The sequence below is a fragment of the Desmodus rotundus genome, chromosome 10, assembly GCF_022682495.2.
Source record: "Desmodus rotundus isolate HL8 chromosome 10, HLdesRot8A.1, whole genome shotgun sequence".
Taxonomy (NCBI): domain Eukaryota; kingdom Metazoa; phylum Chordata; class Mammalia; order Chiroptera; family Phyllostomidae; genus Desmodus; species Desmodus rotundus.
In genome coordinates this window covers 42547905-42571002 of record NC_071396.1, presented here as the reverse complement: position 1 = coordinate 42571002, position 23098 = coordinate 42547905, and the positions used below count along the sequence as shown (strand labels likewise).

At 42.7% G+C, this 23098-nt stretch overlaps 2 protein-coding genes across 2 annotated transcripts in view; both read right to left on the bottom strand.

The window, feature by feature from the left end:
- Positions 1 to 2379, bottom strand: part of LOC112320334 (olfactory receptor 2G3) — a 52278-nt gene extending 49899 nt beyond the window's left edge. Inside the window, exon 1 of the mRNA XM_045185712.2 lies at positions 2353 to 2379. The gene's annotated coding sequence lies outside the window, so the exon portion shown is untranslated. The remainder of the gene's footprint in view (positions 1 to 2352) is intronic.
- GCSAML (germinal center associated signaling and motility like) overlaps positions 1 to 2652 on the bottom strand; it is a 40939-nt gene extending 38287 nt beyond the window's left edge. Inside the window, exon 1 of the mRNA XM_024577847.4 lies at positions 2353 to 2652. Within this exon, the coding sequence (XP_024433615.1) occupies positions 2353 to 2381 (29 nt within the window). The 5' untranslated portion in view covers positions 2382 to 2652. The remainder of the gene's footprint in view (positions 1 to 2352) is intronic.
- Between the last annotated feature and the right edge of the window lie 20446 nt (positions 2653 to 23098).

Sequence of the window (23098 nt, the reverse complement as noted above, 5' to 3'; positions counted from 1 at the left end):
TGGGACCTCCTGAGGAAACGTCCTCCGCTTTCTTCTCCCATGTGCCTGGGTTTTAAAGTAAGACTGAAACGCAGCAAGCAGGCTTCTCCAGAAAGTGCGGGTAGGACCCTATGCAGAGAGCAGTGGCGGGAAGAGCAGAGCAAGCTCCAGTTCTGCCGCCTCTCTTCCGTTACAACGGGGCTGGATTCAATCAGCATCTCCTGCCACCGTAAAGTTTACACAGTAACGGAACTTAGCGGCTGGTCCCAGAGACCTTTCAGCCTGTCAGACCCTGGTGCAAGACGTAAGTGGAAAAACGTAAAAACCAGCACGGAGAGGAAGAACGCTCGGAACAGCAAGCTCCTTTAACTCACGGTGGCCCAGGTTGACCGCAGGACCCTCCACTGCCCTGGACTGAGGATCCCACCTGCTGCTTCTAGGAGTCAGGAGCCACCCGAGCAGGGCCTGCTTTCCGCTGAGTGCGGGCCAGGATTTCAGGGGGGTGCAGAGCCTGAAGGTATTGTCCTCGTGAGCAAAGAATCATGATCTAAAAGACACACGGTTGCGATCGTGACGCCAGACAGAACGTGTTAGCAGTGGGGTGCGGCAGGCCCCGCCAAGTTAGAGACTTGCCCAGCGGCCCACAGGCCCAGGGACAGGTGCTCAGCGTCACTCCTCCTCGGGGAAATGCAATCAAACCACAGTGAGATACCACCTCACCCCTGTTAGGGAGGCTATCAACAAGAATACGGGGGAAAAAAAGACCAGAAATATCAAGTGTTGGCAAAGACGTAGAGAAAAGGGAACACTTGTGCACTTGGCGGGAATATGAACTGGTGCAGCCACTGTGGAAAACCAGAACTATCATATGATCCAGCAGTTCCACTTCTGGGTAAGTATCCAAAAACTGAAAAAACAACAACAGGCTCTCAAAGAGATACCTGTACTCCTGTGTTCGTTACAGCATTAGTCACGACGGCCGGGGTGTGGGAACAAGCTGAGTGTCTGCCAACAGATGGATAAGGGAGATGCGACCCACCCCTCTCTCTGTCTCCTCGATCACTGTCTATGTGGTGGGATGTCACTCAGCCACTAGAAAGAAGGAAATCCTGCCATCTGTGACAACTCGGATGGACCATGAGGGAGTTATGCAGGGGAGGAAAGTCACAGAGAGAGACAAGCACTGTATCATCTCACTTATACGTGGAATCTGAACACATCCTTGTAGAGCAGAGAGAGAATGGTGTTTACCAGGCACTGGGCGTGGGGAAGACAGGGAGATGTCGTTAAAGGTACAAAGTCCCAGCTAAAGGATAACAGGTCCAGCCCTGGCAGGGCGGCTCAGTTGGTTGGAGTGTGGTCCTGTACTCCAGAAGGTTCGATCCCTGGTCAGGGCACATACCTAGGTTGCAGGTTCAATCCCTGGTCAGGGTGTATTTGGGAGGCAACTGATTGATGTTTCTCTCTCCCATTGATGTTTCCCTGTCTCTCTCTGAAATCAATAAATACACCCTCAGGTGAGGATTAAAAAAATAAGTTTGGGAGATCTAACATACAACGCCGCGATTACAGACCACAGTACTGCAACAGAAACTTCAAAGCTGCTGAGAGAATGGATCTTAATTGATTCCGCCACAAAAAAAAAGATAAGTGATGTGATGTGATAGAGGTATTTGTTAATGCTATGAAGGTAATCATATTACAATATATAAATGTACCAAATCAGCCCTGGCTGGTGTGGCTCAGTGGGTTGAGCGCCAGCCCGCGAAGCAAATGTACCAAATCAATACACTGTATACACCTTAGACTTATACAGTGGTATATGTCAATTATAGGTAAATTTAAAAAGTCTTCTTAGATAACAACATACCAAGACTGGGAGGGTTAGAGGGAGTGAATGGGGAGTGGGGTGCCCTGGAGACAATTCTTTAAGAAAGACGTAAAAAAAACTGCCTCTTATCCATATCTGTTCTACAACTTCAAAAGCATTTGAAAAGTAGAGAGGTGAAAGCCACCAATGAACGTCACTACTGAAATCAAAAGCATTTGAGTGCATGATTTTGCATCCATAATTTCAAGAACCTGTTTATTCAAGGGGCCGCCCTTGAAGCTGGTGAATGGGAAGATAACCTTGATGAGTCAAGACAGGTGCAGAAAGGGTCAAGAGTCAAGTGAACTGGTGACCCACCCTGGTTCCAAAGCAAGGCGAGGGAAGGAGTGATGGGGTGGGGGCCGCTGTGTGCTCTTAGAGGATGCTGTCAAGGCTCAGCCTTCTTAAGCACAAATGCCCCACCCTTCCAAGTGTGCACGCCCAGCCTCCTCCTCCCCGTTCTCTTTCTCTGGAGAAGGGAAGGGCCCAGAGTCAGGACTCACCGCAGTTCTCTCAGGAGACAGTTTCCCATCCTGCAGTGTGGCTCGGCCTCTCAGTTCCTGAGGTGCACTGCACTTTGGGTGGGCTTGACCAAAGCGACGAAAAGCACAACGTGGGGCCGGATGTGGCATCTGACCACTGGCTTGTGCTCCCGCCAACCACCAGCTCGGGGGACGCGCATTAGAGAAGGAGGAAACGGTTCGGAAGGGGAGGGAAGGGGAGGAGGAAGGCACGCTTCGGTGTGTGTGTGCATGCACAGAGTGGGAAAACAGGACACTGAAGCACGAGAGAGTAAATCTAACACTCCGGGGCACTTGGCTTTCCAGGAAATCCCAGGATTGCAGGATTGGACGGGGCAGGGGCTTTCCTATTCCTCAGAAATCTGATGTCAAGACTCCCAATATTTTGTCCTCTTCCAAATACACAAGAAGAAAGCCCATTGTAAGAAAAAGAAAAGCCAAAAGGAAGAAAATCTCAGTGTGTTCCTCTAGTCATAAAAATCAAGTCATTTGTAAGGCCCTTCCTCAGAAGTCTGACACTTCAAAAGACAAGACTGTGAAGAAAGAAAGGAGTGTGGTCTTGATGTTGCTAGAGGTGGGCCACGGAGCAAGCGTCCTTCCTGTTGTTCCGAGGCTAATGCAGCGAGGGGAAGGAGCCAGGGCTGGACAGACCCATCTGCACCATCTGGCCTCCACTTCCTCCCCTGCGCCGCCAGGCACAGCCACAGCACAGGCTGGCTGCAGTGATAAGGCAGGCGATTCGCCGGCTGCTGACTCCCAGCCACGGCTGAGCAGGGAGTGAAACAGCTTACTCATGCTGCCTGCCTCCTGGCGAAGTGCAGACAGGTGCCTGGCTCCCTGCAGTTTTCTTCTCACACAAAACTGCCTCGCTGAATTCAGTAGCTCCACGTTCAGCTATTCCAATTTTTAAAATATTTTTCAAATGAGGATTCGACAGCTGATGAAATTAAATTTACTCCTACTCATCGTCAGAGCTCAGAGGTCCAAGTGCCTTGTGGTTCATGCTAAACTTTCTGTTTCAATCATAAGCTTGAGAAAAATTACGATTGGAACGGGACTGGTACACACCCCGTGGCGAGTGTCTGCTTCATCCGATTCGCTTGGCAGAACCTCCGTCCCAGAGCCCCGCCCAGACTCCAGGTCCACACCAATCACTTGAGGATCCTGTTAGAGCAGGTCCCAACGCTGACAAACCAGGTCGATGTTCTGCCTTTTCTCACAAGCTCGCAGCTGATGCCACTGCTGTGGCCTGGTGAGCAGCCTGACGCCAGACTAGAAGTAGACCAGGGATTCCCTAAGCCTGGGGCCAGACCAGCAGCACACGGCACCTGTCACCTTGTTAGAAATGCAATTTCCAGGTCCCAGCTCACACCTGCGGAACCGGAAACTCTGGGGCTCCTTGCTGTTGCCTGCTAACGTTTGAGAACCACAGCAATAAACCATTTATTAATCACGAATAAACTCATCAATCCCCAAGTGCTCGGTTCAGTAGGTCCCTGTTAGGTCCCGGTCACTAAATGATAGAGGTGTGGGCAACACCACAGGTTTCTGCTGCGGGAGGCTGATCCACGAACTATCCGGACCCCACACACTTGGGAATGCAATAGCAGCCAATGAGAGCTTTTTGTGAAGGCAAGCGTTCTACAGCGACCGTGGCTGTGACGACTGAGGGAACACAGTAGGGCTGTGCACAGTAGGGCAGCTCCCTCTGGAGTCTTGGTGCTGTGGGGAAGGACAGACAGTCCTTCAAAGGCAATGCCTCCACGCAGGTCATTTCCACCCTGGACAGGCTCCTGGTAATAATCTCTACTCGCTTGCTCTTAACGTCTGTTCCCCCTGCTTGGTCTCCTGCCTACCGACTAGTTTGGGCCTCACGTATCTGGACTTTATGTAGAAAGGACGCACGGCACTTTCCGTTTGCTCTGATAGGGGCCAATCACCCCCTCTGTGCTTCCACAGGCAGACATTGCATCACACGTGTTTTCCTCCTTATTCAATTGTTAGGTGCTTGGCATTGAAAATCTGAAAAAGTACAAGTAAGAAAACATAAAAAACATTAAGTAACCCAGAGTCCTACTACCCTGAAACAATGCCCGTGTGCATTTTGATGACTATTTACAGTCTTTGCTCTGTGAACGCACATGCACCCATTGGCCTAAAGAACCCCAAAAAGGAGAGCACTGTGCATGCGTGTCTTTCTGCACCAGTAAGCAGGCTTTCAAAGCCCCTTCCCCTGCTTTACTGAGGGGCGATTGGTACGCACAAGCAGAGCTAATTAAGGTGCTCCATCTGATGAGTTTGGACGTTCTTGATACCATCACCGCGGTTGAGGGGAAAAACATGCCCCTCCTCTTCACAAGTTTCCTGGTGTCCTTTCGGGGTGTGTGTGTGTGTGTGTGTGTGTGTATGAGAAGAACACTTAACGTGAGATTTACCCTCTTGATAAAATTTTAAGTGAACCGTATGGCAAATCGCATATCTGACAAGCAGTTCATTTCCCATATATATAAGGCACTCCTACGACTTGAGAACAAAACAAAAACCAAAAATAACAAAATGACCCAATTTGAAAGTGGGCAAAATACTTGACTAGACATTTCTCCAGAGAATACTTACCAATGACCAACGGGCTCATGGGACAACAGTGCTCACCTTCACCAATCACCCGTGGAACGAGTCCAAACCACGGTGAGAGAGCTCCTCCGCCAAACGGAGAATCTTTGACTTGCATGACTGAAGTCTTCGTTAAATAGGTTTTCCTGAGCCAAGAGGCCGCAGGGGCACGTGCAGTCTAAACTGCCAGCGGCACGGCTGGGTAGAAGAGACAGCTTCTCCCTCGTCCCAGAGTTTTGCAAGCGCCTTCGTGTGTCACTGAGGGGGGCGGGGAGAAGGAGGTCGTCTGAAAGAACTACAGTAGCTATAGGCAAAGGGCTGGGGCAGGTGAGGTGGGGCCGGTTCTGGGCCAGCGGAGTCCTCACAAGAAGTGTCGGCTCCCGTGGGTGAGCTGGCGCGGCCGCCCGGAGGGCCCTCGCGTGAACAGGGGCCTCCTGGGCCAAGTGGGGCCTGGCCGAGAGGGCCTGCAACCGGTGGATGCAAAGGGCTTCGCTGGGTCATCGTGCCCGATGGTCTCCCACCTCTTCTTTGGTTACTTCCAGTGTCTCTATTAAACAAGTCTGCAATGAACATTCTCATAAAGAAACCTTGACATGGCATTGCTGATAACGTGTGAGAGTTCTAATACTAGCTGCACATATTCCACCATGGGAATTACAGCCCTTTGCAGCGTTACTGGGTCGGCCCGCCCACGGGGGAGGGGTTTGGTCTGTGTTGCTTCTGTAGGGCTCACAGCTAGAGGGAGCGTGTGAGGGGTAACACGGTTTCTGTTGGCAGCTAGGTCCTGCTCCCCGGCAGCTAAGAGTGGAACCAAAACCAGTTGCTTACCCCAGCTCAGGGGGAGCCACAGAGTCTCAAGGATGACTCAAGTATTTTGTCAGGAAGGAATGACCAGTGATGTGTTAAGCACTGGGAAAGTTAACATTCCAGCAAGTCAGGTATTTGGTTTCAAATGTTTTCAGTGTCATTGCTTGAGTAAATTTAAGTTTTGTTATATTTGTGGTATGAAAAAAAGAATTTGTTTCAAATTTGGAAAAAGGTAAAGGGATGGTTATGTAGGAACACAGAATACGCTGATGTGGCAGAACGCAGACATTTGAGGATCGGCAAATACAGGTGAAGGCTTTTTTCTGCACCTCATTATCTGCTTAAAAACAGGTCCTCCAAAAATCCTCGATTGTCATAAACCCCCGCCCTGGGAGTTTCATCAACAGGGAAGATTGACTCATTACAGGTGAGGGGTTTGCACTACACCCGGACAGACTTCAGCAACGATCGCATCTCCCCTCTGGCCTCCTAAGGGCCCATTTATCTTTCCTAGAAATCATCTGCGTCATTGTAAGTGGCCTTCGTCCCCTCCCTTTCTCCTAGTAAGATGCTATGTAAGTTCTCAAATCTCACTGCTGCTTTGGATGTTCCTTTTCTTCTGTGATGCCCCTGTGCGTGTAAAATTTATAATTTATACATGTGTTTGCCTTTTCTCCTGTTAATCTGTCTCTTGTCTAATTCACAGGCCCACCATCACTAAAAAACTTAGGAAGGTAGTTTTTTTCTCCCCTACAATTGTTTGGGTGATGATGGCAAGGACGAAAACGATAATTTCATGCTAAGAAGTTTTATAACCAGCCCAAGAGATTCTCAACTGGAACTTGTGGGGAACGTAGCTTTGCAGTTGCGATACATTTGCTAGCATAGAAGGAAAATGTCCCTGTATAACACCACCTGCCTACACACGTGACATCGGAGCATTGCGTCTCCCCCAGTGCTGCTGTAGAGAAATGACCAGAAACTTCAGAGGTGCACTGGCGTCGGTTTGATACATTTACATGTTGCAATCTGACTGACTGGGAAGCACTAGCTTAGACCTGCGTCCCACCATGACCAGTTCTTTTCTGTGGTGAGAGCATTTAAGATCCACTCTCTTAGCAACTTTCCAGTACATAAACACACTGTGCTTAACTAGGATCATTAGACCCCCAGGACTGTTTTACCTTCTAGTTGCAACTTTGCACCTTGGACTGCCATCTCCCCAGTTTTTAGGCACGGAATGCAGCCGTGAGACCAGCCAAACAGGGCCAGGGCTCCCTCTGGCTCCGTTGTTGACTAGACCCCGAGAGTAGGGAGGGCCGAGGACGGGCTCTCTGCTGTAGAATATGAGCTTCTCCACTCTTCTCTTTCGCAACCGTAGTCAGCGGCTGTCTTGAGAGCAGAAGTTGTTCTTCGGAAATATTTTCTTTGTATCAATATTTTTCACTTAAGTGGTGCTTAGGGTAAATGTTTTAATTGCATTAAATTAAGTTTGACTCTTAGTTTTTCAGATGTGTGATTATTTTTTTTTAAATATATTTATTGATTATGCTATTACAGTTGTCCCATTTCTCCCCTACTCCACTCCATCCTGCCCACCCCCCTCCCTCCCACATTCCCCCCCCATAGTTCATGTCCATGGGTCATACTTATAAGTTCTTTGGCTTCTACATTTCCTACACTATTTTTACCCTCCCCCTGTCTATTTTCCACCTATCATCTATGCTACTTATTCTCTGTACCTTTACCCCCCTCTCCCCCTATTGACAACCCTCATGTTCTAGTTGTTTGCCTAGTTTGCTCTCGTTTTTGTTTTATGTGTGGTTGTTAAAAACTGTGAGTTTGCTGTCATTTTTACTGTTCCTATTTTTGATCTTCTTTTTCTTAGGTAACTCCCTTTAACATTTCATGTAATAAGGGCTTGGTGATGATGAGCTTCTTTAACTTGACCTTATCTGAGAAGCACTTTATCTTCCCTTCCATTCTAAATGATAGCTTTGCTGGATACAGTAATCTTGGATGTAGGTCCTTGCGTTTAATCTTGGGTAATGTAATTATGATGTGCCTTGTTGTGTTCCTCCTTGGGTCCAGCTTCTTTGGGACTCTCTGAGCTTCCTGGACTTCCCGGAAGTCTATTTCCTTTGCCAGATCGGGGAAGTTCTCCATTATTTGTTCAAATAAGTTTTCAATTTTTTGTTCTTCCTCTTCTCCTTCTGGCACCCCTATAATTCAGATGTTGGAACGTTTCAAGGTGTCCTGGAGGTTCCTAAGCCTCTCCTCATTTTTCTAAGTTTTTGTTTCTTCATTCTTTTCTGGTTGGATGTTTGTTTCTTCCTTCTGGTCCATACCATTGATTTGAGTCCCAGTTTCCTTCTCATCACTATTGGTTCCCTGTACATTTTCCTTTGTTTCTCTTAGCATAGACTTCATTTTTTCATCTGTTTTTCGAACAGATTCAACCAAGTCTGTGAGCATATTGATAACCAGTGCTTTGAACTGTGCATCCGATAGGTTGGCTATCTCTTCGTCGCTTAGTTGTATTTTTTCTGGAGCTTTGAAGTGTTCTGTCATTTGGGCCATTTTTTTTGTTTGTTTGTCTTGGCGCGTCTGTTACTTTAAGGGGAGGAGCCTTAGGTGCTCACCGGGGCTGGGTAATGCTGGTGGCTGCGCTGTGACGCTGTACGTGGGGGAGGGGCCGAGTGGGAGCAATGGTGCCCGCCTCACTCTCCTCCAGATTTCAATCTTTCACTCCGATACCCACAATCAAACTGGGCCACTCTGGTGCTGGTTCCCGAGTGGGTGGGCCTGTGCACACCCTAGGCCCCTGTGGGTCTCTCCAACAACCTCTCCTGTGAGGCTGGGAGTCTCTCCTGATGCCGCCCCAACCCCCAGGGGCGCTTTCAATCAGAGGTTTGAGGCTTTATTTCCCCGAGCTGGAGCCCTGGGTTGCCCGGTCTGCTTCGCTGCCCACCGTTCGTCAGTTTATCTGTGGGCGAATGTGGTGCCGCAGGGTGCTACCCGCCACTCTGCCTGCCCCACTCTCCGCCACCCTGAGTCCGGCCCTCTGGGTTTATCTGTGCAAATGTGGGGCCGCAGGGTCTGCTAGTGCTCGGACTGCCTGCGCCATTTGTCCCACACTCCGCCAGTCTCGGTCCCGCCACAGCCACACGAGTCCTCTCCACCCCGGTGCCCGTCTCTGCCCCTCCTACCGGTCTGGATGAATGTTTATTTTCTATTTCCTTGGTGTCGGTCCCCCTTGCTGTTCGATTCTCTGTCAGGTCTGGTTGTGCGAGGAGGCGCAGTGTGTCTACCTACGCCGCCATCTTTGTTCCTCTTCCCAGATGTGTGATTATTAATAAGGAAAAATATCAGTATAACCTACTGCTATAAAGCCAAGAGGCGCCCACGTCTCGGTAGAAATCACAAGTTAGTAAGTGGATGAGGCACTGTACGCAAAAACCCACAGGAGCCCTCCCCTCTCATCGAGGGAAGGACAGTCGTCAATTTGTTTCACCTTCGAAAGAGTGGAGAACTCTAATCTACAATCTAGACATTGTAACCGCTTTGCTTCACACAAGCCCCCTCAGTAAAACTCAGATGTTCCTTAAGAGAGCAGTACACAAAAACCCTTTTATTTTTTATGCTTACTCTGCAATTCTACAAAATTATCAATGCAAATATTCACCAAGGATCCGCAGGCCCAGGCCTCACACTCTGGCCCGGAGCAAGTGTTGGCATGAGCAAAAGCCCAGAGGAAAGGACTATCGTCACAGTCCCTTTTCACAGGTCCCCAGAGTCATTGCAATAAACGATGTGGAATGGGGGTCTCCCTAGCAGGGAGCTCAGCCCTGCTTGTCCTCGAGAGGAGAATTAGGCCCGAGAGTTATTAAACGTGCTGAGTCAGGGACCCTGTTACAGGCAGTGGGTCCAGACCTCAGATGGTGGAAGATCTGATGTGCAGGAAGCCTGTGGTCACGGCCGCGCCCTGTGCTTTGTCAGGTGGGCGTGAGTAAGACGGGTCTCAGTGGGAGAGATGCAGCACTGGCTACACCTCCCTGCCTGACAGATCAGCATCCCTTCATTACTTTAAAATTTTACTTATTTATTTTTGAGGGAGAATCAATAAAAACTGCATATACATATTTAAGGCACAACATGATGTCTTGATATATACATACATTATAAAACAGTCACTGAAATTTATGCTCACATATACCTCCGAGAGAGAAATCCATCATACCAGGGACCTGCTGCCTCAGTGAGATTTTTAGAAAAAAGATGGTGTAAGTGCCATTTTCCATAAAAAGGAGGCAAAGCGATTCTTGAAACTTAGAAATGTATTATTTGTTGATATATGCTACTCTAAACCATTAGCTATTGAGAAGACAAACAAACAAATGAAGAAAAATAACCCTAACTGGTGTGGCTCACTTGGTTGGGGCATCATCCTAAAAAGCAAAAGATCACAGGTTTGATTCCCAGTCAGGGCACATTTGCAAGTTGGATCCTAGATTTTGCAAGTTGGATCCCCGGTTGGGGCACCTGCAAGAGGTCCCCAGATAAGAGGTACCCATCTGGGCTCGTGCAAGAGGCAACTGGTAGATGCTTCTCTCTCACATTTATGTTTCTCTTCCCCTTCTTCCTCCCCTTCCTCTTTTAAAATTGATGAGCATGTCCTCAGGTGAGGATATGAAAAAGATTAAGCCAAATATTGACCAATATCAAGAACAACGCAGGGAGAAGAAAACTCCTATCTGGCTAGAATTTTTTCCTACTCATCACAGCCTATTCAAATGCTAAAAACCTTATAGTAAAACTAAACCTCACTAAATGATTAAACATTTAAAATATTTTTGAAAATACTCCTGATGTAGACAGCTTCTCTCAAAAGAGTTCTGGCAAAACTTTAAGATTGTTTCTTGTGAGGTACAAAATGAATGAGCTTGTACTATGTAAAAATAATGAACTTTACATTTCCTTAATTCAGGGAGTTTTTTGAGTATGGTGAAAGTCTTCACCGTGCTTGTGATATTTCATACATTCAGTACGCTTTAGGTGCCCCACAGGACACAATGGCTGAGTGGGTGGAAAGTGCTCCGGTCTCCACAGGACATGGTTCTGAACAGTGCTCAGGACCTCAGCTGCAGTGGAATGTAAGCATCTCCTGAGCCACAATTGGTGTTGGGAACGTTTTTCTTGAAACAAAAAATATATTCTGAAGTTACTATGGTGAGATGGCCAGGACCCCAAATAGCCAAACAAATCCTAAAGGGAGGATGGGCAGTTGGTGAGGTGTAGGGAGGGGGTGGGGATCGGGGGTGGAGGTATCACAGTTCCTGTCTTCAAATTATACTTCAAAGCTACAATAATCAAAACAGCATGGCACTGGAAGTAAAATAGACACATAGAACAATGCAACCCAATTGAGGGCCCAGAAGTAAACCCACACATACATGACCAACTAATTTTCAAAAAAGAAGCCAAAAACATACAATGGAGAAAAGACAGTCTCTTCAATAAATGGTACTGGAAAAATTGGAATGCCATATGCAAAAAAGAAAAGAAAAAAACTGGACTGCTTTTTGAACCCATACATGGAAATTAACTCAAAACAGATAAAAACTTAAATAGATGACTTGAAAAAATAAAATACATGGAAGAAAATATAAAACATATACACTTTATCTCAGAGAGGCTTTATAAACTTGACCCCAAAGGCAAGGGAAGTAAAAGCATTAATATTTTGTTCATTAGATTTCTCTTATAGGTGAGATCATATGGTATTTGTCTTTCACTGACTGGCTTATTTCACTTAGCATACTGCTCTCCAGTTCCATCCATGCTGTCACGAAGGGGTCCTTCTTTCTTTCTGCTGTGTAGTATTCCACTGTGTAAATGCACCAGTTTTTTGATCCACTCATTTACTAATGGGCACTTAGGTTGTTTCCACCACTTGGCTGTTATAAATAACGTTGCTATGAATACTGGGATGCATAAGTTCTTTTGAACCACAGGCATGGAAACATGAAACAGATGGAAAGTGACCAGAGGGGAGGGGGGATAATGGTGGAGAGAAGGGGAAGGGACTAGACGACGGACACGGACAACAGTGTGGGAGTTGACTGTGGGAGCATGGGATGGGACGGGCAGACCAGGGCAAAGAGGGAAAAATGGGACAACTCTAATAGAATAACAATAAAAATAATTTCATTAAAGTAATTAATTAATTAAAGGGACTACATTAAAGTAAAAATCTTCTGCACAGTAAAAGAAACCATCGACAAAACCAAAATGCAACAAACTAAATGGGAGAAGATATAGAGGCTATAGAAGATATAGAGCAAACAATAGAGGCTAATATCCAAAATATAAAAAGAACTAATACAAGTCATCAACAACAACAAAAAATCAAATAATCCAATTTAAAAATGGGCAGGAGACCTGAACAAAAACTTTTTCCAAGAAGACATACAAATGTCCAACAGGTACATAAAACGGTGCTCAACATCACTGATCATCAGAGAAATGCAAATCAAAACTAGAGTGAAATAATGCCCCTACCTTTTAGAATGGCTGTCATTAAAGAGACAGGTAAGTGTTGGAGAGGATGTGAGGAAAAGGGAACCCTCATGCACTGTTGGCGGGTACGTAAATTGGTCCAGCCATTGTGAAAAACAGTATGGAGTTTCCTCAAAACGTTAAAAACATGAACCAACAATTCCACCTTTGGGTGTACACACAGAGGAAACAAAACCAGCCTATCAAAAAGATACGATCAGTCTTATGTTTATTTCAGCAGCATCACAATAGCCAAAACATGGGAACAACCTGAGCTGTCTGTCAAACGATGAGTGGACAAAGAAGGTTGTACACAGGGTGGGGGGAAAGTAGGCTTACAGCTGTGAATACACAAAACACAGAGTTTATTCTTGCACTATTTTTTAAAATTATTGTATTATTTTCTATACAAACAACTGTAAACCCACTTTCGCCCCACCCTGTACGTCGGCGAGAAAAGAAGAAAGCCCTGCCATTTGAAACAGCATGAATGGCCCTTGGGAGCCTGAGGCTAAGTGAAACAAGACAGAGAAAACAGTGAATAATAACACTCATGGGGAAATAAAACAACCGAATTCATAGAAACAGAGAGCCAAACGACGGTCGCCAGGATCTGAGGGTGTGGGAGGTGGGGAGAGGCTGTGAAATCGTACACCTGCAGTGAGAAGACAAGTAAGTTAAGGGATCTACTGCAAAGCATTGGGATTATAGTTAACAATAGTGCATTATATAGTTAAAAGTTCCTAAGATACCCTTACTACATCTTAATTCTTCTTACCACAAAAATTACTAATTGTGTGGCATGATTAAGGTGGTAGCTAATGATATGGTGGTAACTATCTCACAATATATGAAGATATCAAATCAATACATTGACCACCTTAAATTTACCCAGTGTTATATGTTAATTAGATCCCAATGAAAATTAAAAACAGAGAAATGGTGATTGGTATTTCAGGGCAAAAATTCATTCAACCAAGAGGAATAATTTAGTGTCTAAGAAAGGACATAATATAAGAATTATTTTATGAAAGCAATATAGAATAATTTGAATTGAAGGGAGCAAAATCTGAACTTTTCATTCACATAGGAGAAATTTAGCTGTACATGAACTGTCATGTTCTGGACTATGTATATTGACTACTAATTTCTTTTGTTTACTTATTTTATTTTTTAAAATTTATTGATTATGCTATTACAGTTGTATTTCAATTTCTTGCTCTTCCTATTCTCCTTCTGGCCACCCCTATAATTCGGATGTTGGAACACTTAAAGATGTCCTGGAGGTTCCTAAGTCTCTCCTCATTTTTCTGAATTCTTGTTTCTTCATTCTGTTCTGACTGAATGTTTCTTTCTTCCTTCTGGTCCACACCATTGATTTGAGTCCCAGTTTCATGTCACTGTTGGTTCCCTGTACATTTTCCTTTATTTCATTTAGCATAGCCTTCATTTTTTCCTCTAATTTGTGACCAAATTCAGCCAATTCTGTGAGCATCCTGATTACCAGTGTTTTGACCTGTGCATCTGATAGGTTGGCTATCTTTTTGTCACTTAGTTGTATTTTTTCTGGAGCTTTGATCTGTTCTCTCATTTGGGCCTTTTTTTTTTTTTTTTTTTTTTTTTTTTTTTTGTCTCATTGCTCCTGTTACATAGTAAGAGGCAGAGCCTTAGGTGTTCACCAGGGTGGGGTAACCCATGTGGCTGTGACCTGACGCTGTACGTGGGTGACGGTTCGAGAGGGAACAATGGCGCTTGCTCTACTCTCTGAGGATTTTCAGTCACTTCCCCCGCTACCCACAAGCAAACTGGGCCCTTCTGGTGCTGGTTCCCGGGTGGACGTATGTACATTCTAGGACCCCGTGGGTCTCTCCAACGGACTCTCTTGTAAGGCTGGGAGTTTCTCCCACTGCCGCCTCAACCCCCGCAGGTGTTTACAGTCAGAGGTTTGGGGCTTTATTTCCCCGCTGGAGCCCTGGGTTGTGGGTCTGTCTCGCTCCCCAGTTGTTCCTCCTGGTTTATCTGCACACGAATGTGGGACCCCCGGTCCTCCAGCTGCCACCTTGCCACGAGTCCTCTCTGCCCAGCTGCCCATCTCCGCCCCTCCTACTGTCTGGGTGAGTATTTCTTCTTTAACTCTTTGGTTGTCGGACTTCCATATGGTTTGATTTTCTGTCAGTTCTGGTGGTTTTTGTTTTTAAATTTGTTGTCCTTCTTTTGGTTGTGTGAGGAGGCACAGTGTGTCTACCTATGCCTCCATCTTGGCCGGAAGTCTGACTACTGATTTCTTTAAAAATAAGGTTTCAATTTAATTTTTCCAAGATTGTAATCCTTCTCGGTTTCTTCAGAACAGATTAAGAATTGTTCTAGGTAAGACAGTAGTGCCTAAGATTGAGCTTTGGGGTTGGCATCTGTGTGAAAGTTAGGGAATAAGTTTTGTTTGAATTTAGCTCTGTGCCCAAGTAAAATGTAGCATCGAAACAAAGGGTTCTTGTGATTTTTTCACAACAGTTTGCATTGTCATTCCACAGGGGACAAGATTAGACAGAACACATCACAGGTAATGTTATGAGGACAAAATCTGTGACCTTTGCCAGAGTGCCTGTCAGTCGTATTCTGGCAAAGCTTCAGGGAAAAATATTGGGTTAATGAAAGTGAACACATTAAAGGAAATTTATATCATAGATCAGCTCCTTGCTGGAAATAGAAAAAGGCTTGTTGGCCCCACTGGTCCCGCGTGGCCCAGGGAGTCTCACTGGAGTCGGTTCCTAAAACCTTAGGAAACCCCAGAGTCATACTCAGTGGCTGGGACCCTGCTGCTCCTCAGCGTTTTCTGTTTCTGGATAGCTCTGTCCTGCCCATGGTATGAGGGAGCATCGATGGCTAATCTTGTCTGAAGTCCTCCTCCTGTATTTGTAATAAGGAGGAACTAATTTTCAATTTGCTATACATTATCCTTAGGAAATATCATGGGCTGAAAGACAAGCATTATTCCCTTGGGGACAATTTTGGTGGTTGTGTGTCAAACCTTATGAACCTGGAGAAATCGGTGGCTCCCAGGCCTGCACGCACACCTCGCCCCCCACATGCCTGTTTTCCTGCCCCTGCATCTTCCCTGGGGCAGCACTGGGAGAGTCTCACTGGGCCTCCTCACCTAGGAAAACACTGGGCAGTGCCCAGTGCACTTTATTTGCAGTTAATTTTCAATAACAAGATAATAAGTTTGTACTGTTTAAATTTTCCAAGAAGCTGAATTTTGAGTTGATTTATATTTTTAAGTGTGTCAAGAAATTTAGACCTAATAATTTTGCTTATTATCTCTATAGTGCTTATTACTATGTTTCATCTAAGTTTGGAAAGTCTGAATTTTGATCTAAAATGTTTCTCAAAAATGAATATGTATATTTAGTAACACTCAGTAATCTCACTCCCCATATATTATATGCAGAAAAATTTATATGTGTAAAAATTATAATTATATACATGCTGAATAACCATTTATACACCTGAAACTCATATAATAATGTATGTCACTGTATTTAATAAAAAGTGTTACAATTATAATCATAACACAGTTATAAGAATTATTGTTAAAGCTTTGTTTATTGTAAAAATCTAATATAGTATTAATACAGTACTAATTGATATATGCTGTCCTACAGTATATATCAAAAGTCTAATAAATTCCAACAATAGACTTAACTCCAGGAGTTAAAGGGAAAGTGAAAAGTAAAGTTCTAAGTCAAAGAAGAATATATCTAACATACACGATGTTAGCCAAGTAGAAAATATAGGACTATATGGTGCTAAGACTGAATTGTGTCTCCATAAATTTGTATGTTGAAGCCTTAACCTGAAGCTGTTTATGGACATAAGGCCTTTTAAAGGATAACCATAGGCTGAGAGTTAGGGTTGGAAAAAAATATTTGAAGCAAATGCTAACCAAAGAAAGCAGGTGTAGATTTGTATGAGAAGAAAATACTTTAACTAAAAATAGTCAAAAGGAGAAAAAGGCCGTTCCATAATGATAAAGAGGTCAATTCATTAAGAAAATTCACAACTGATTTTCAGGAACTACTATAAAGGACACATGGACAAAAACCAAGGGGGAGGGTGGGAGCACGGGAGGGAGGTGGGTTTGGTTGGGGTGGGGTAGACAGGTGGGGAGAAAATGCAGACAACTGTAATTGAACAACAATAAAATGATTTAAAAATTGAAAAAAAGGAAAATTAACAACTGAAACTGTTTATGCATCCAACATTGGAGCACTTAAATATACAAAGCATATATTAAGAGAATGATAAAGGACAAGTAAATAGCGATACAGTAGAAGCTGGGGCCTTTAACAGTGCACCTCACAATGGGTGAATCATTCAGAGGATTAATAAGAAAGCAGTGCATCTGAACAAAACTATAGACTAATTGGACTTAACAGACACATAAAGAACGTTCAAGCACAGGAGCAGTATGCACCTTCTTCTCAAGTGTACACAGATCACTTCCCAGAATAGTTCTACGTTAAGCTACAAAATAAGTATAAACAAATTCAGGGAGTTAGAAAGACATTCATTATTTCAACTACAGTGGTCTGAAGCTGTATATCAGTAACAGAAAAAACACCTGGAAAATTCACAAACACTTGAAAATTAAGCAACACTCCTGGACAACCAACAGATTAAAGAAGAGATTAGTAGTTAAATAAAAAATATCTTGCAACAAATGAAAAAGGAAGCACAACTTACCAAAACCAATGTGATATAGCAAGAACGGATTGAAAGTTTTAGCTATAAAAACATATATTAAAAAGGAAGAAAAATCTCAAATTAACAGCCTAACTTTTCTTTTTCACTTCAAGAAAATAGTAAAAAGAAGAACAAACTAAGCCCAAAGTTACCAGAAGAAAGGATATAATAAATATCAGATCAGAAAAAAAAATAAAGGGTCTAGCACAAATAACACTCCCCTTTTTATTACAAAATATTTTATTACAAAATGATAAGCATGTAATTCTGTAACACAACAACGTCACACTGAAGCACACCATACAACATTTTAGGTGAAATGTTCAAACTGCTGTCCATCTCATGGGAGACATTCATGTACCCTCCCAACCACGCTCGAGTAAGCCTTACTTCTGCTGGGCCCTGTGTATAACAGAAAAAAGCTTAAACAAACAGTTTGTTCTTTGGAAAGATAAACAAAATTGACAAACCTATAGCTAGACTTACCAAAAAAAAAAAAGACAACTCAAACAAATAAACTAATAACTGAAAAATGAGGCATTGCAACACATACCACAGAAATACAAAGGATGATAAAAGACAACCGAATAATATACATCAACAAATTAAATGACTTAAAATAAATGGATAAAGTCATAGAAATATACAACCTACCAAGTATGAATCCTGAAGAAATAGAAAATCTGAACACACCAGTAAGCGATAAGGAAATTGAATTAGTAATTTAAAATCTCCCAACCAGAGAAGCCCAGAACCAGCTGGGGTCACTGGTGAATTTTACTAAACAATTAAATAAGAATTATTGCTAATCCTTTTCAAACTTTCAAAAAAAACTGAATAGGAAAGAACACTCCTAAACACTCATTTAGAAGCCAGCATTACTCTGATACAAAACCTAATAAGGGCACTACAAGAAAATAAACCTATGTTTAATAAATATGTCTGGTGCCAGGTGGGTACTGGAAATATCTGGGGGAACACTTTGTAAAGTATTTGATTGTCTAACCACTATGTTGCACACCTGAAACTAATACAAGATAAGCTGACTGCAAACTATAAGTGAGAAATATTAAAAAATGTATTTATTTCTGGGCTCTCTACTCTGTTCCATTGACCTATGTGTCTGTTTTTATACCAGTACCATGCTGTTTTGGCTACTATGGCCTTACAATATAGTTTGATATTACACATTGTGATTCCTCCAGCTTTTACTTTGTTCTCAGGATCACGGTTGCTATGAGGGGTCTTTTGTGGTTCCATATAAATTTTTGAAATATTTGTTCTAGGTCTATGAAATATGCCATTGGAATCTTGATAGGAATTGCATTGAATCTCTAGATTGCTTTGGGTAGTGTGGACACTTTAATGATGTTAATTCTTCCTATCCATGAACATAGTATGTGCTTCTGCTTATTTGTATCTTCAGTTTCTTCTTTCAGTGTCTCACAATTCTCCGAGTGCAGATCTTTTACATCCTTGGTTATGTTTATTCCTAGGTATTTTATTCTTTTTGAAACAATTGCGAATGGGATTGCCTTCTTAATTTCTCTTTCTGTTAGTTCATTATTGGCATATAAAAATGCAACTGATTTCTGGATATTTATTTTGCATCCTGCTACTCTGCTAAATTCATTTATCAGTTCAAGTAGTTTCTTAGTGGAATCTTTGGGGTTCTCTATGTACAGTATCATATCATCTGCAAATAATGAGAGTTTTACTTCTTACTTTCCAATTGGGATGCCTTTTATTTCTTCTTTTTGTCTGATTGCTGTCGCTAGAACTTCCAGTACTATATTGAATAAAAGAGGTGAAAGTACACATCCCTGTCTTGTTCCTGATCTTAAAGGGAATGATTGCAGTTTTTGCCCATTGAGTATGATGCTAGCAGTGGATTTTGTCATATATGGCCTTTATTATGTTTACATGTGTTCCCTCTAAGCCCCCCTTGCTGAGATTTTTTTTATCATTAATGGGTACTGGATTTTATCAAATGATTTTTCTGCATCTGTTGATATGATCATGTGGTTTTTATCCTTCATTTTGTTTATGTGGTGAATCACATTTATCGATTTGTGAATGTTGTACCAATCTTGCAACCCCAGAATAAAATCCCACTTGATCATGGTGTATAATCCTTTTGGTGCATTGATGTATTCAGTTTGCTAGTATTTTGTCCAAAATTTTAGTGCTTATATTCATCAGGGATATTGGCCTATAATTTTCTTTCTTTGTAGTGTCTTTATCTGATTTTGGAATATGGATAATTCTGGCTGAGTAAAATGAGTTTGGGAGCCTTCCCTCCTCTGGAATTTTATGAAATAGTTTGAGATAAAGAGGTGTTAGTTCTTCTTAGAATGTTTGGTAAAATTCACCTGTGAAGCCCTCTGGTCCAAGGCTTTTGTTTTTTGGGAGTTTTTTGGTTATTGCTTCAATTTCACTAGGTATAATCTGTCAATTCAGATACTCTGGTTATTCCTGATTTAGTTTTGGAAGATTGTATGTTTCTAGAAATTTATCCATTTTGTTCGGATTGTCCTGTTTGTTGGCACATAGTTGTTCATAATATTTCCTTACAATCCTTTCTATTTCTTTGGTGTCAGTTTTCATTTCTCCTCTTTCATGTCTGATTTTATTTATTTGGTTATTTGGGTCCTCTCTTTTTTGTCTTGATGAGTCTAGTTAAAATTTTGCCAGTCTTGTTTATCTTTTCAAAGAACCAGCACTTGGATTCATTGATCTTTTGTATCACTTTTTTGGACTCCATTTCATTTATTTCTGCCCTGATTTTTATTATTCTCTCCTTTCTACTCACTTTGGGCTTTGTTTGTTGTTCTCTTTCAAGTTCCTTTAAGTGTAAAGTTAAATTGTTTATTTGAGCTTTTTCTTGAAACCCATACCTTTATAGTCAATTAATATTTGATAAAGGAAGCAAACACATACAATGGGCAAAGATAGTTTATTCAATAAATGGTGTTGGGAAAATTGGACAAATACATGGAAAAAAATGAAACTAGATCACCTTCTTAAACCACACACAAGAATAAATTCAAAATGGATCAAAGACTTAAATGTCAGACCACAGACCATAAAAATCCTAGAAGAAAACACAGGGAGAAAAATCTTGTACATTGCTCTGAGTAATGGTTTATTGGATTTATCTTCCCAGGTAAGGGAAACAAAAGAAAAAAATAAATGGGACTACATCACTAAAAAGTTGTTGCACAGCAAAGGAAACCATTAACAGAATAAAAAGACAACCTACAGAATGGGAGGAGATATTTGCTGATATATCTGATAAGGAGTTAGTATTCAAAATTTATAAAGTACTTATAAAACTCAGCAACAAAAAAACCCCAAACAACCCAATTAAAAAATGGGCAAAAGACCTGAACAGACACTTCTCCAAAGAGGACATACAGATGACCAATAGACATATGAAAAGATGCTCAACGTCACTAATCATCAGAGAAAAGCAAATTAAAACCACAATGAGATATCATCTCACACCTGTCAGAATGGCTATCATCAATAAATCAACAAACAAGTGCCAACAAGGATGTGGAGAAAAAGGGAACCCTTTTGCACTGTTGGTGGGAATGCAGGTTGGTACAGCCCCTGTGGAAAACAGTATGGAGTTTCCTCAAAAAGTGAGAAATGGAAGTGTCTTTTGACCCAGCGATCCCACTTCTGAGAATATGAGATCTGTCCGTAAGGTATCCATCCATGTACTATGAAAAAGAGAGACATTTACTGAAGAAGATACAAGAAACATTGTATTAGGACAATGATGTCTCAGTCCCCTTCAAAGTAGGCACATTGGGACCTCACACAGTTCTCCCAATCACCATCAGCTGCCTTGCTGCTTTTCTGAATCTAATTGACAGTCTGAAATCTCTTCCCTTTAAAAGGTGATTTTAGTTTTGGGAAAAGCCAGAAGTCGCAGGGCACCAAATCTGGGCTGTAGGGGGACTGAGTCACCTGGGTGATTTGATGTTTCACAAAAAAACTCTGCATGAGATGTGATACATGAGCAGGCACATTGTCATGATGAAGCTGCCAATCACTGGTTGCCCATAGCTGCGGCCTTCTGAATCATCCAAATAGTTTGTGCAGAGGAATGTTCAAACTTAACGAAAAGTTTGATGTAAATTCGTTGCTCTACTTGCTCAGTCATTTTGAATGTGACGGCCACACAGTACAAATGCTCACTGAACATTGTCTACCACCCCCACTGACTAGTACAGTGAAGTTGTCATTGTTCATGCATGCTCATTCCAGTCCACTCTCCTTGGCTGCCAGGTTACATCAATGTGGTGCAAACTGCTCTCACTATATTAACAATGGCTGGACTTTTTCCAGACAGACTTCATATATCCATAGAAACCCAAAACACTAATTCAAAAGATTAATCACCTCTATATTCATTGCAGCATTACTTAAAATTGCCAAGATATGGAAACAGCCTAAGTGTACATTAGACTGTTAAAAAAGAGTAAGCTATTCTTTTGTTCAAAGGATTCTCACTTTATTATCAAGATGATTTATTTCATCAACAGCTTTCTTCTGTTCTTCTTACCTGTCTCAAATATAATGGCAACTCTTGCCATTTATATTTCTCACTTTCTCTTGCTTAAACTTGTCATCACAGACAGACTTGAGAGGAACCCAGACTGCTGGATGCAAAATTCAGGGCTTCTGCAGTCTCATCGACCAGCCCATGAGTCAACCCAGAGAACACAGGGAAGGTGTAGAGAATGGCACAAGGCACAGAATAGAGGATGGCCTCTTTGGGAATTGAATTTTGGTTATTTTTTAATTTAACGGGGTTAAAAGTAGAAGGAAATTGGTGCAGATTTCTTAAATATGGACTGAGGCTCAGCTATGAAAAACATAGTGAAAATCCTGTCCCTTAGCTGGGCTTCCATCAGTGCATGTGCACCCCCCGCCCCCGAGTATGGGAGAGTCTCTGCAGCCAGTCAGGTGTTCAAAACAGAGGAGCAAGTATAGATGACCCCTGGTCATGGACAACGGGGTGGGGACTGACTGTGGGAGCAGGGGTGGGCTGGGCGGAGGAGAACAAAGGGGGAAAAATTGGGAGAACTGTAATAGAACAACAATACAATATTTAGTTAACAAACAAACAAACCAAAGCCAGTCAGTGCCACCTTCGCTGACGTTCTCTGAAGTGTGGTGATGATAGAGACATGGGGGAAAGGGGATAAAATAATGGTTTTATGTGTGGAAAAGAAAATTTCAGGAAAAACAGTATTTTTAAAGTATATTTTATTGATTATGCTATTACAGTTTTCCCAATTTTTCCCCTTTATCTCCCCTCTGCCCTGCACCCCCCAACCCTCCAGCATTCCCTGCCTTTAGCTCATAATCATGGGTTGTACATATAAGTTCTTTGACTTCTCTGTTTCCTATACCATTCTTTACCTCTACCCATCTATTTTATGCCTACCTATTCTGCTTCTCATTCCCTGTACCTTCTCCCCCTTCTCCCCCTTCCATCTCCCCACTGATAACCCTTCATGTAATTTCCATTTCTGTGATTCTGTTCCTGTTCTAGTTGTTTGCTTAGCTTTTGTTTTCATTCTTTTTTTAGGTTCAGTTGTTGATAGTTGTGAGTTTGTTGGTCATTTTACTGTTCATAGTTTTTGATCTTCTTATATTTCTTAGATAAGTCCCTTTAATAGTTCATATAATAAGGGCTTGGTAATGATGAACTCCTTTAACTTGACCTTATCTGGGAAGCACTTTATCTGCCCTTCCATTCTAAATGATAGCTTTGCCAGATAGAGTAATCTCGGATGTAGGTCCTTGCCTTTCATGACTTGGAATACTTCTTGCCAGTCCCTTCTTGCCTGTAAGGTCTCTTTTGATAAATCAGCTGACACAGCAAGGCAGTGGACCATGCAGGTGAGGCGGGGCTGGCTGAGAGGAAAAACAGTGTTGTGAAATAACATTTTATAAAGATGCCATGACCTTCCCCCAAGGCAAGAAAATA